The sequence below is a fragment of the Engystomops pustulosus genome, chromosome 1 (assembly GCF_040894005.1).
Source record: "Engystomops pustulosus chromosome 1, aEngPut4.maternal, whole genome shotgun sequence".
NCBI classification, from domain to species: domain Eukaryota; kingdom Metazoa; phylum Chordata; class Amphibia; order Anura; family Leptodactylidae; genus Engystomops; species Engystomops pustulosus.
This window is the reverse complement of record NC_092411.1, coordinates 14,280,059-14,292,580: the sequence shown is the minus strand read 5'-3', so window position 1 is coordinate 14,292,580 and position 12,522 is coordinate 14,280,059. Positions and strand designations below refer to the sequence as shown.

Genomic DNA, 12,522 nt, shown 5'->3' with positions numbered 1-12,522 from the left:
GCTGCGGCATACACTACGGGGCTCTGCAGCAGCTGCGGCATACACTACGGGGCTCTGCAGCAGCTGCGGCATACACTACGGGGCTCTGCAGCAGCTGCGGCATACACTACGGGGCTCTGCAGCAGCTGCGGCATACACTACGGGGCTCTGCAGCAGCTGCGGCATACACTACGGGGCTCTGCAGCAGCTGCGGCATACACTACGGGGCTCTGCAGCAGCTGCGGCATACACTACGGGGCTCTGCAGCAGCTGCGGCATACACTACGGGGCTCTGCAGCAGCTGCGGCATACACTACGGGGCTCTGCAGCAGCTGCGGCATACACTACGGGGCTCTGCAGCAGCTGCGGCATACACTACGGGGCTCTGCAGCAGCTGCGGCATACACTACGGGGCTCTGCAGCAGCTGCGGCATACACTACGGGGCTCTGCAGCAGCTGCGGCATACACTACGGGGCTCTGCAGCAGCTGCGGCATACACTACGGGGCTCTGCAGCAGCTGCGGCATACACTACGGGGCTCTGCAGCAGCTGCGGCATACACTACGGGGCTCTGCAGCAGCTGCGGCATACACTACGGGGCTCTGCAGCAGCTGCGGCATACACTACGGGGCTCTGCAGCAGCTGCGGCATACACTACGGGGCTCTGCAGCAGCTGCGGCATACACTACGGGGCTCTGCAGCAGCTGCGGCATACACTACGGGGCTCTGCAGCAGCTGCGGCATACACTACGGGGCTCTGCAGCAGCTGCGGCATACACTACGGGGCTCTGCAGCAGCTGCGGCATACACTACGGGGCTCTGCAGCAGCTGCGGCATACACTACGGGGCTCTGCAGCAGCTGCGGCATACACTACGGGGCTCTGCAGCAGCTGCGGCATACACTACGGGGCTCTGCAGCAGCTGCGGCATACACTACGGGGCTCTGCAGCAGCTGCGGCATACACTACGGGGCTCTGCAGCAGCTGCGGCATACACTACGGGGCTCTGCAGCAGCTGCGGCATACACTACGGGGCTCTGCAGCAGCTGCGGCATACACTACGGGGCTCTGCAGCAGCTGCGGCATACACTACGGGGCTCTGCAGCAGCTGCGGCATACACTACGGGGCTCTGCAGCAGCTGCGGCATACACTACGGGGCTCTGCAGCAGCTGCGGCATACACTACGGGGCTCTGCAGCAGCTGCGGCATACACTACGGGGCTCTGCAGCAGCTGCGGCATACACTACGGGGCTCTGCAGCAGCTGCGGCATACACTACGGGGCTCTGCAGCAGCTGCGGCGTACACTACGGGGCTCTGCAGCAGCTGCGGCGTACACTACGGGGCTCTGCAGCAGCTGCGGCGTACACTACGGGGCTCTGCAGCAGCTGCGGCGTACACTACGGGGCTCTGCAGCAGCTGCGGCGTACATTACGGGGCTCTGCAGCAGCTGCGGCGTACATTACGGGGCTCTGCAGCAGCTGCGGCGTACATTACGGGGATCTGCAGCAGCTGCAGCGTACATTACGGGGATCTGCAGCAGCTGCAGCGTACATTATCAGGCTCTGCAGCAGCTGCAGCGTACACTATCAGGCTCTGCAGCAGCTGCAGCGTACACTATCAGGCTCTGCAGCAGCTGCAGCGTACACTATCAGGCTCTGCAGCAGCTGCAGCGTACACTATCAGGCTCTGCAGCAGCTGCAGCGTACACTATCAGGCTCTGCAGCAGCTGCAGCGTACACTATCAGGCTCTGCAGCAGCTGCAGCGTACACTATCAGGCTCTGCAGCAGCGTACACTATCAGGCTCTGCAGCAGCGTACACTATCAGGCTCTGCAGCAGCGTACACTATCAGGCTCTGCAGCAGCGTACACTATCAGGCTCTGCAGCAGCGTACACTATCAGGCTCTGCAGCAGCGTACACTATCAGGCTCTGCAGCAGCGTACACTATCAGGCTCTGCAGCAGCGTACACTATCAGGCTCTGCAGCAGCGTACACTATCAGGCTCTGCAGCAGCGTACACTATCAGGCTCTGCAGCAGCGTACACTATCAGGCTCTGCAGCAGCTGCGGCGTACACCATCAGGCTCTGCAGCAGCTGCGGCGTACATTATCAGGCTTTGCAGCAGCTGCAGCGTACATTACCAGGCTCTGCAGCAGCTGAAGCGTACATTATCAGGCTCTGCAGCAGCTGCAGCATACATTATCAGGCTCTGCAGCAGCTGCAGCGTACATTATCAGGCTCTGCAGCAGCTGGACGTAGATTATCAGGCTCTGCAGCAGCTGGACGTGGATTATCAGGCTCTGCAGCAGCTGGACGTAGATTATCAGGCTCTGCAGCAGCTGGACGTAGATTATCAGGCTCTGCAGCAGCTGGACGTAGATTATCAGGCTCTGCAGCAGCTGGACGTAGATTATCAGGCTCTGCAGCAGCTGCACAGTTACATCGATCCAACAGTGAAGTTATGAACACGACAGTATCAACCAAATTGACTGTACAGAAAAATCTTTTTAATGATTAATAATAAAAAGAAGAAAAGATCCGCCCTACCTGTATACCGGTGTGTGTACACGCTAGTTTAGTAAACTCTACGCATCTCCCATCATTCACATCCCAGAGACACATCTCACTGTGGACAGAGAGCAAGACAAAGATTAGAGGGAACCTGTCAGCTACTTCAGGACCTCTAAACAGGCAATGTGGCTTTATACAGATGGATCCTGAGCACACTCAGCTCAGTGCTGCCTTCTGCAGATATTCAGAGAACTGCGGGTGGAAAGGTCCGATGATCCGAGTCTGGATGAGGCCTCCAGCGCACAACGTGAGGGAAGGACAACTACTTACTGCGCAGACCCCAAAATCCCGGGGGTGGGCAGTAAAGGGAGATGCACTTCCCATGACTTTAGTATAACAAGCCCCAGCTGTAAGATCCTATCTGATCTACTACTAATAACCCAACCCATGAACATTTACTGGATCTTTATCTGCAGTTCACATTTTCACCTATGTATTAATAAGGCATCTACCACCAGGATGAGGGACTGTAAACCAAGCACACAGACATGCTGGTGTGTCCCCCTCTGGCTGGATCTGCTCTTCTTTTATACAAAAAAATGCTTTATAGAATATGCAAATGAGCCTTAGGGGCTCCAGGCTCCAAAAAAATTTTGTGTGCTGGCAATGTAAAAAGTCCTAAAAGGTGTTTTACCAAGTCAGATCAGATCCCCAATCAGATTGTTACGTGTTAACTTGATATAACCCCTTTAACTCATTCGCCCTCTAATGATAATGACGCGACTTTACTCCTTCTGTTCCAACCTATACGGCAAAGCTGAAATGTTATCTACTTAACACTGGAGGCATTGGGTTACTATGCGCTAGTGCACGATTATATTATTCAATTTATGGGAAGTAAACAAAAACTTTACAAAACACAACAAAAACATTTTAGAATAAATAAACATATAGTAAAACGCTACAACGCAATTATCTGTTGTAGATAATTACCGGTACACCCTGTAAGAGGTGAGGGAGCACCTTCCCCATCCAAGTAGTGAGGGTGGGGGGGTGACACCCGTGCGCACAGTCTGATCACTCACCCGCTCTCCGAGGCGCTCACTATGTACTGCCGGTCAGAGGACGCACAGGCTTTAGAAAGGCAGGTGATGGAAGCGGTGTGACCGAAAAGCAAGGCCCGGGGGTGGATCTAAAAAAGTAGAAAATATCAGATAATTGAAAGTTTTATCAGAAACAACAAAACAGATGACAAAAACGGACTAGTTAAAAAGCAGGAGGACCAGCGACACCACTGCTGGAAATCTACCATACTAATCCATCCCGATAAACCAGGCACATTACTCATAGATCCAGGCACCGGGACCTGTGGGATCTCCTTGCTTGTAAAAATAAACTTTTAAAATGATGCTAAGGAGCAGAAAGGGCTCTGGGGGATGTCACCAGGGCCCCTCCGTGCTGCAGCTTCACAGGCTGTAACACTGTACACGAGCACTTCTCAATCTCTATCTGCCTGTTATAATCTCAAAGGGGGCAAAGTGATTAGGGAGCAAGGTTACAGCCTGTGATGTGACAGCATGGGAGGGGCTCTGGTAACAACCCCCAGAGCCCACCTAGCATAATGATAAAAGTTGATTTTAGAAGCTAGGAGGCCATGGATAACCAATATCTATGGCCAGGATCTATGAGTAATGTCCCAGGTTTATCAGGATGGATTTTGAATATTCCGGATTTTTAAAAAATGGAGATACCGCTGTGGTCTCCATCTGCCATATCCAGCACCATACATAGTGTATCTCCATTCACAGGACACATGACAGGTACCAGCACCACTGCAAATCTGAAATTAATCCGCTATCCCACAGATTGGAGGTCAATTTAGAAGATCCAAAATTTACCTGCCCCCTTTTCAAACAGCGGTGAAGACGACGGAGGAAGCTCCAGTGAAACACTGAATTAGCGCTACAAAAAGTTACAAAACCGAGTCCTCCCACTTTTTACTAGACAAAGATCAGGACATTGTGATTTAATAGGTAAATCATTGGCTTGGGGACCATTGTTATGATCGTACGCAGACTCCCAACGCCGCGACAGCCCGCGGGGACGGATATCGTTACACAATCGTAGTAATTAGAGGAGAATAAACAACTAATTGTCTGCCGGGTTGTTGTCAAAACACAGAGGGAGAAAAAATTGGAACAAACAAAGTTTGGAACTCAAAAAGGTAAAATAAAGGTAAACGCAGTGCAGAGGTGTCTCCAGCAGAGGGGGCTACACTCATGGGTCTCTGCGATATGTCTGTCCCTAAGGATAAAAGAAGGACACAGCGAGATCAATACTCACTTCCAGCTCCGGTGATAGATCCCATAGGCAGATCTGTCCGTCGTGGCACCCGGTGATAATGGTGGCCATGTCGTCCATCACCAGCACGGTGGATATACAGTGAGTGGGGGCTTTGCGGCCCCATAGTACAATAGGAAGGACAAGGCTGTTCCCCGTCATATTTATGACCTGCAAAAAACAGAGAAGTGAGAATTTTATATCGAAATTGTCAAAATGTTGGAAAATTCATAAGCAGCAAGATAAGTAATGTCATGTATGTACACAGTGACTGCACCAGCAGCAGAATAGTGAGTGCAGCTCTGGGGTATAATACAGGATGTAACTCAGGATCAGTACAGGATAAGTAATGTCATGTATGTACACAGTGACTGCACCAGCAGCAGAATAGTGAGTGCAGCTCTGGGGTATAATACAGGATGTAACTCAGGATCAGTACAGGATAAGTAATGTCATGTATGTACACAGTGACTGCACCAGCAGCAGAATAGTGAGTGCAGCTCTGGAGTATAATAGAGGATGTAACTCAGGATCAGTACAGGATAAGTAATGTCATGTATGTACACGGTGACTGCACCAGCAGCAGAATAGTGAGTGCAGCTCTGCAGTATAATACAGGATGTAACTCAGGATCAGTACAGGATAAGTAATGTCATGTATGTACACAGTGACTGCACCAGCAGCAGAATAGTGAGTGCAGCTCTGGAGTATAATACAGGATGTAACTCAGGATCAGTACAGGATAAGTAATGTCATGTATGTGCACAGTGACTGCACCAGCAGCAGAATAGTGAGTGCAGCTCTGTAGTATAATACAGGATGTAACTCAGGATCAGTACAGGATAAGTAATGTCATGTATGTACACGGTGACTGCACCAGCAGCAGAATAGTGAGTGCAGCTCTGGGGTATAATACAGGATAAGTAATGTCATGTATGTACACAGTGACTGCACCAGCAGCAGAATAGTGAGTGCAGCTCTGGGGTATAATACAGGATAATTAATGTCATGTATGTGCACAGTGACTGCACCAGCAGCAGAATAGTGAGTGCAGCTCTGTAGTATAATACAGGATGTAACTCAGGATCAGTACAGGATAAGTAATGTCATGTATGTACACGGTGACTGCACCAGCAGCAGAATAGTGAGTGCAGCTCTGGGGTATAATACAGGATAAGTAATGTCATGTATGTACACAGTGACTGCACCAGCAGCAGAATAGTGAGTGCAGCTCTGGGGTATAATACAGGATGTAACTCAGGATCAGTACAGGATAAGTAATGTCATGTATGTACACAGTGACTGCACCAGCAGCAGAGTAGTGAGTGTAGCTCTGGGGTATAATACAGGATAAGTAATGTCATGTATGTACACAGTGACTGCACCAGCAGCAGAATAGTGAGTGCAGCTCTGGGGTATAATACAGGATGTAACACAGGATCAGTACAGGATAAGTAATGTCATGTATGTACACAGCGACTGCACCAGCAGCAGAATAGTGAGTGCAGCTCTGGAGTATAATACAGGATGTAACTCAGGATCAGTACAGGATAAGTAATGTCATGTATGTGCACAGTGACTGCACCAGCAGCAGAATAGTGAGTGCAGCTCTGTAGTATAATACTGGATGTAACTCAGGATCAGTACAGGATAAGTAATGTCATGTATGTACACAGTGACTGCACCAGCAGCAGAATAGTGAGTGCAACTCTGGAGTATAATACAGGATGTAACTCAGGATCAGTACAGGATAAGTAATGTCATGTATGTACACAGTGACTGCACCAGCAGCAGAATAGTGAGTGCAGCTCTGGAGTATAATACAGGATGTAACTCAGGATCAGTACAGGATAAGTAATGTCATGTATGTGCACAGTGACTGCACCAGCAGCAGAATAGTGAGTGCAGCTCTGTAGTATAATACTGGATGTAACTCAGGATCAGTACAGGATAAGTAATGTCATGTATGTACACGGTGACTGCACCAGCAGCAGAATAGTGAGTGCAGCTCTGGAGTATAATACAGGATGTAACTCAGGATCAGTACAGGATAAGTAATGTCATGTATGTACACAGTGACTGCACCAGCAGCAGAATAGTGAGTGCAGCTCTGGAGTATAATACAGGATGTAACTCAGGATCAGTACAGGATAAGTAATGTCATGTATGTACACAGTGACTGCACCAGCAGCAGAATAGTGAGTGCAGCTTTGGGGTATAATACAGGATGTAACTCAGGATCAGTACAGGATAAGTAATGTCATGTATGTACACAGTGACTGCACCAGCAGCAGAATAGTGAGTGCAGCTCTGGGGTATAATACAGGATGTAACTCAGGATCAGTACAGGATAAGTAATGTCATGTATGTACACAGTGACTGCACCAGCAGCAGAATAGTAAGTGCAGCTCTGGGGTATAATACAGGATGTAACTCAGGATCAGTACAGGAGAAGTAATGTCATGTATGTACACAGTGACTGCACCAGCAGCAGAATAGTGAGTGCAGCTCTGGAGTATAATACAGGATGTAACTCAGGATCAGTACAGGATAAGTAATGTCATGTATGTACACAGTGACTGCACCAGCAGCAGAAAAGTGAGTGCAGCTCTGGAGTATAATACAGGATGTAACTCAGGATCAGTACAGGATAAGTAATGTCATGTATGTACACAGTGACTGCACCAGCAGCAGAATAGTGAGTGCAGCTCTGGAGTATAATACAGGATGTAACTCAGGATCAGTACAGGATAAGTAATGTCATGTATGTGCACAGTGACTGCACCAGCAGCAGAATAGTGAGTGCAGCTCTGTAGTATAATACTGGATATAACTCAGGATCAGTACAGGATAAGTAATGTCATGTATGTACACAGTGACTGCACCAGCAGCAGAATAGTGAGTGCAGCTTTGGGGTATAATACAGGATGTAACTCAGGATCAGTACAGGATAAGTAATGTCATGTATGTACACAGTGACTGCACCAGCAGCAGAATAGTGAGTGCAGCTCTGGAGTATAATACAGGATGTAACTCAGGATCAGTACAGGATAAGTAATGTCATGTATGTACACAGTGACTGCACCAGCAGCAGAATAGTGAGTGCAGCTTTGGGGTATAATACAGGATGTAACTCAGGATCAGTACAGGATAAGTAATGTCATGTATGTACACAGTGACTGCACCAGCAGCAGAATAGTGAGTGCAGCTCTGGAGTATAATACAGGATGTAACTCAGGATCAGTACAGGATAAGTAATGTCATGTATGTACAGTGACTGCACCAGCAGCAGAATAGTGAGTGCAGCTCTGGGGTATAATACAGGATGTAACTCAGGATCAGTACAGGATAAGTAATGTCATGTATGTACACAGTGAGTGCATCAGCAGCAGAATAGTGAGTGCAGCTCTGGGGTATAATACAGGATGTAACTCAGGATCAGTACAGGATAAGTAATGTCATGTATGTACACAGTGACTGCACCAGCAGCAGAATAGTGAGTACAGCTCTGGAGTATAATACAGGATGTAACTCAGGATCAGTACAGGATAAGTAATGTCATGTATGTACACACTGACTGCACCAGCAGCAGAATAGTGAGTGCAGCTCTGGGTTATAATACAGGATGTAACTCAGGATCAGTATAGAATAAGTAATGTCATGTATGTACACAGTGACTGCACCAGCAGCAGAGTAGTGAGTGCAGCTCTGGGGTATAATACAGGATAAGTAATGTCATGTATGTACACAGTGACTGCACCAGCAGCAGAATAGTGAGTACAGCTCTGGTGTATAATACAGGATGTAACTCAGGATCAGTACAGGATAAGTAATGTCATGTATGTACACAGTGACTGCACCAGCAGCAGAATAGTGAGTGCAGCTCTGGGGTATAATACAGGATTTAACTCAGGATCAGTACAGGATAAGTAATGTCATGTATGTACACAGTGACTGCACCAGCAGCAGAATAGTGAGTGCAGCTCTGCAGTATAATACAGGATGTAACTCAGGATCAGTACAGGATAAGTAATGTCATGTATGTACACAGTGACTGCACCAGCAGCAGAATAGTGAGTACAGCTCTGGGGTATAATACAGGATGTAACTCAGGATCAGTACAGGATAAGTAATGTCATGTATGTACACAGTGACTGCACCAGCAGCAGAATAGTGAGTGCAGATCTGGAGTATAATACAGGATGTAACTCAGGATCAGTACAGGATAAGTAATGTCATGTATGTACACAGTGACTGCACCAGCAGCAGAACAGTGAGTGCAGCTCTGGAGTATAATACAGGATGTAACTCAGGATCAGTACAGGATAAGTAATGTCATGTATGTGCACAGTGACTGCACCAGCAGCAGAATAGTGAGTGCAGCTCTGGGGTATAATACATGATGTAACTCAGGATCAGTACAGGATCAGTAATGTCATGTATGTACACAGTGACTGCACCAGCAGCAGAATAGTGAGTACAGCTCTGGGGTATAATACAGGATAAGTAATGTCATGTATGTACACAGTGACTGCACCAGTAGCAGAATAGTGAGTGCAGCTCTGTTGTATAATACAGGATGTAACTCAGGATCAGTACAGGATAAGTAATGTCATGTATGTACACAGTGACTGCACCAGCAGCAGAATAGTGAGTGTAGCTCTGGAGTATAATACTGGCTGCACCCCAGCCCTTACATATAACCACAGGGGGCCCGTCCCCACACACACAGCCTGGGGGTCTTCTCACAGAGATGCGTCTTCCATACTGCACATAGATATGAGTGGAGGTGACTTGTGATCATCTCCCCTGGAAATCTTCCATTTACTATGAAGTGGAATGTGGCGGCCGCCCGAGGTCTGAGCTTATCACAACCCAAAACACTCACCTCAACTGCGCTCAATATTTTACCTAAAAACACAGCACAGGTGCAGGATGATGTATGGCGCCTCCAGGGAAACCTCCAGAATAGCCGAGGCAGCGGTACACTGCGCTATATATATAGGGGGGGGCTACAGAGGGACCCGATCACTCAGCACAATCAATATGGTGTCTACTACTACTGGTCCAGAAATTATAGGGTTTATAAAACTGAAGACACACATTCTGGACATGATGTGGGGGCTACATGTGTATCTGTATCTGTGGTATCTGGGTAGGCAGTGGGTAGAAAACAGTGATAATAGTGGGGCGGGGACAGAGGGAAGAGTCACGGGAGGGGCGGGGACAGAGGGAAGAGTCACGGGAGGGGCGGGGACAGAGGGAAGAGTCACGGGAGGGGCGGGGACAGAGGGAAGAGTCACGGGAGGGGCGGGGACAGAGGGAAGAGTCACGGGAGGGGCGGGGACAGAGGGAAGAGTCACGGGAGGGGCGGGGACAGAGGGAAGAGTCACGGGAGGGGAGGGAAGAGTCACTAGTTGTCTTTTGATTATTAGTCAAACCAGGAAATGTCAGGCCATTTCGACTCTTCTCCGCCCCTGTGACTCCGCAGGTCATTTATATGCAGCATTTTACATAATCCTGAATCTCCCTGAATATAGAAGGACCTCATTGTGATCCTGGATAACAGATTGGTGACGTCTTTGGATCTTAGTACTCATCCACAGGTTTCCTTTAATTCCATGTGAATTTAGGAAAGTTTGGGAATATAAATAGAGGAGAGGTGGAAACAGATTGCAGAGGAATAGAATCCGAATTCACGGCGACATGAAACAGACATATGGTATGTGATGAAATCAGGGGGAGGTGGGGAACGTGTGCAGCAGAGGGATCACATGTAAAAAAAACCTCTATTTTAGCTGTGGAATTTGGGCAAGACTCTTCTGCTTATGCGGCCACCTGGGATCCTCTGTCACATGTAGCCCCCACATTGTGGCTTATGCACTCAGCTTATTGTCACTTGAATAATCTACCATTTTATTTGATGCATTATGAAGCAAACCTACCCTGATAATGCTGTAGCTACACTGATGCAGAAACATATCTTGTCTAATCCCTAAACTCAGAGTTTGCTGAAAAAACAATTATAAAATTATGATAATGAGGCTCTGTCCTTCCTGTGGCTGCCTCGGAGCTTCTCCTCTTACCCTAATTATGCACTGCTTCAGAAAATGATGTAATTACAGTATTGTTCTCTGACAGGCAAAAGTTATCAAATCGCTGCACCATTCCTCAGCTGCTGTGTATGAGTCATCCAGCTCAGCTTGATTAGTCCTGTCTGGACAGTTCAGGAAGCTCAGTGTAACGTGTTTTTGAATTGGCAGCACCCAGCTTTCCCAAGGTCCTACATTTTATGATCGTCTTTTGAGCAAAACCACTCGGTTCAGTGTTTAAACAAGATATGTTTCTGCATCAGTGTAGCTACAACATTCTCAAGGTATGTTTGGTTCACAGTGCATAAAAACAAATGCAAGATTTCCTTTAAGGACAACAATAGACTATGTGAATTAACCAGATCTGCAATGCAAATATTTTTTTTAGTTTGAGTATTTTATACAGTCCTCAAACCTGTAGCAACTTCACGCTGCGTGATCCTAACCTTAGGCCGCGTCCACATGTCGCGGTTCTGAAACGCTATTCAAAGGCTGCGGGAAGGAGCTTGTCCTGACTTCATTGCCTTCACATCATGTATATACAAATGGTAACGCTATGTAATCCCAATGCAATCAGGTCAAGCCCCTTCCCGCAGGCATGGAATAGCATTTCAAAACTGCTACATGTGAACAAGGGCTAAGAACACGATCATAAAACAAGTTTGTTTGGTCAATCTCGCTTGTGTGCTTGTCCCCGGCCCGCCTTACTCCCTGCACTCTTATCCAAAAACTGGCATGATGTGAAAGCCACATCTCCCTGGAGCACAAAAACTTTAGCACTACGGTATCTGATGGCGCCATATAAATAAAGATTATTATTAAATAAATAAAGTTCCCCTGTTCAGTGTTGGGTCCGGTCCATCCGGCGAGCACGAACCAGCAAATTTGATTGAACAAACCAGTGAAGGATCCCAGCCTGAGGATATTTTTCCATTTAATACGAGAGACTAGAGACTGAGACTCTGTTCCACACATTAGTCCAGTGATGGCGAACCTTTTAGAGACCGAGTGCCCAAGCTACAACCAAGACCCACTTATTTATCGCCAAGTGCCAACACAGAAATTTTATTTGTGATTTATACTCCCTGCTCTGTCACTTTCATTCATACCAGCACCCTGAGGACTCTAATTAAGCAGAAAATAGAAGAAATTTGGATGATTATTGTAGCTTCCCTCCAGTGTCCCATAAACAGGAAGAATTGTCAGGGCCGGAGCAGGAGCTACAATGATAATCCAGATCTGTCCGCACCTTCCCATTCCTCCAGCAGTCCCAGGTAGCGCTGTCACTTTATAATAGCTCTGTCCTGGGCTGTCTGTAACTTCAGGAAGATACCTGGAGTCATCTCTGGTGATGGCCTGAGTGCCCACTCAAAGGGCTCCGAGTGCCACCTCTGGCACCCGTGCCATAGGTTCGCCATCACTGCATTAGTCTATTTACAGGAAACCATCATAATCTCATAGATCCGGGCACCATGACTATAGCAAGTGACAAGTATTTGCTGTCCATGGCCTCCTTCCTAAAAAAAAAACACCTTTTAAAACTACACTAATGAGACAGAAGCCTGTACTGTAGCTTCACAGGATGTTACACAGTGCTGG

At 47.8% G+C, this 12,522-nt stretch overlaps 1 protein-coding gene across 4 annotated transcripts in view; it reads right to left on the bottom strand.

Annotated features, from left to right (window-relative positions):
- Positions 1-12,522, bottom strand: part of WDR7 (WD repeat domain 7) — a 243,334-nt gene that overhangs the window by 229,437 nt on the left and 1,375 nt on the right. For all 4 annotated transcript variants that reach the window (XM_072133732.1, XM_072133739.1, XM_072133747.1 and 1 more), the window contains exons 2-4: positions 4,835-5,002; positions 3,577-3,683; positions 2,528-2,606 (exon numbers count right to left, since the gene is read on the bottom strand). In XM_072133732.1, the coding sequence (XP_071989833.1) occupies positions 2,528-2,606; positions 3,577-3,683; positions 4,835-4,993 (345 nt within the window). In that variant the 5' untranslated portion in view covers positions 4,994-5,002. The remainder of the gene's footprint in view (positions 1-2,527; positions 2,607-3,576; positions 3,684-4,834; positions 5,003-12,522) is intronic.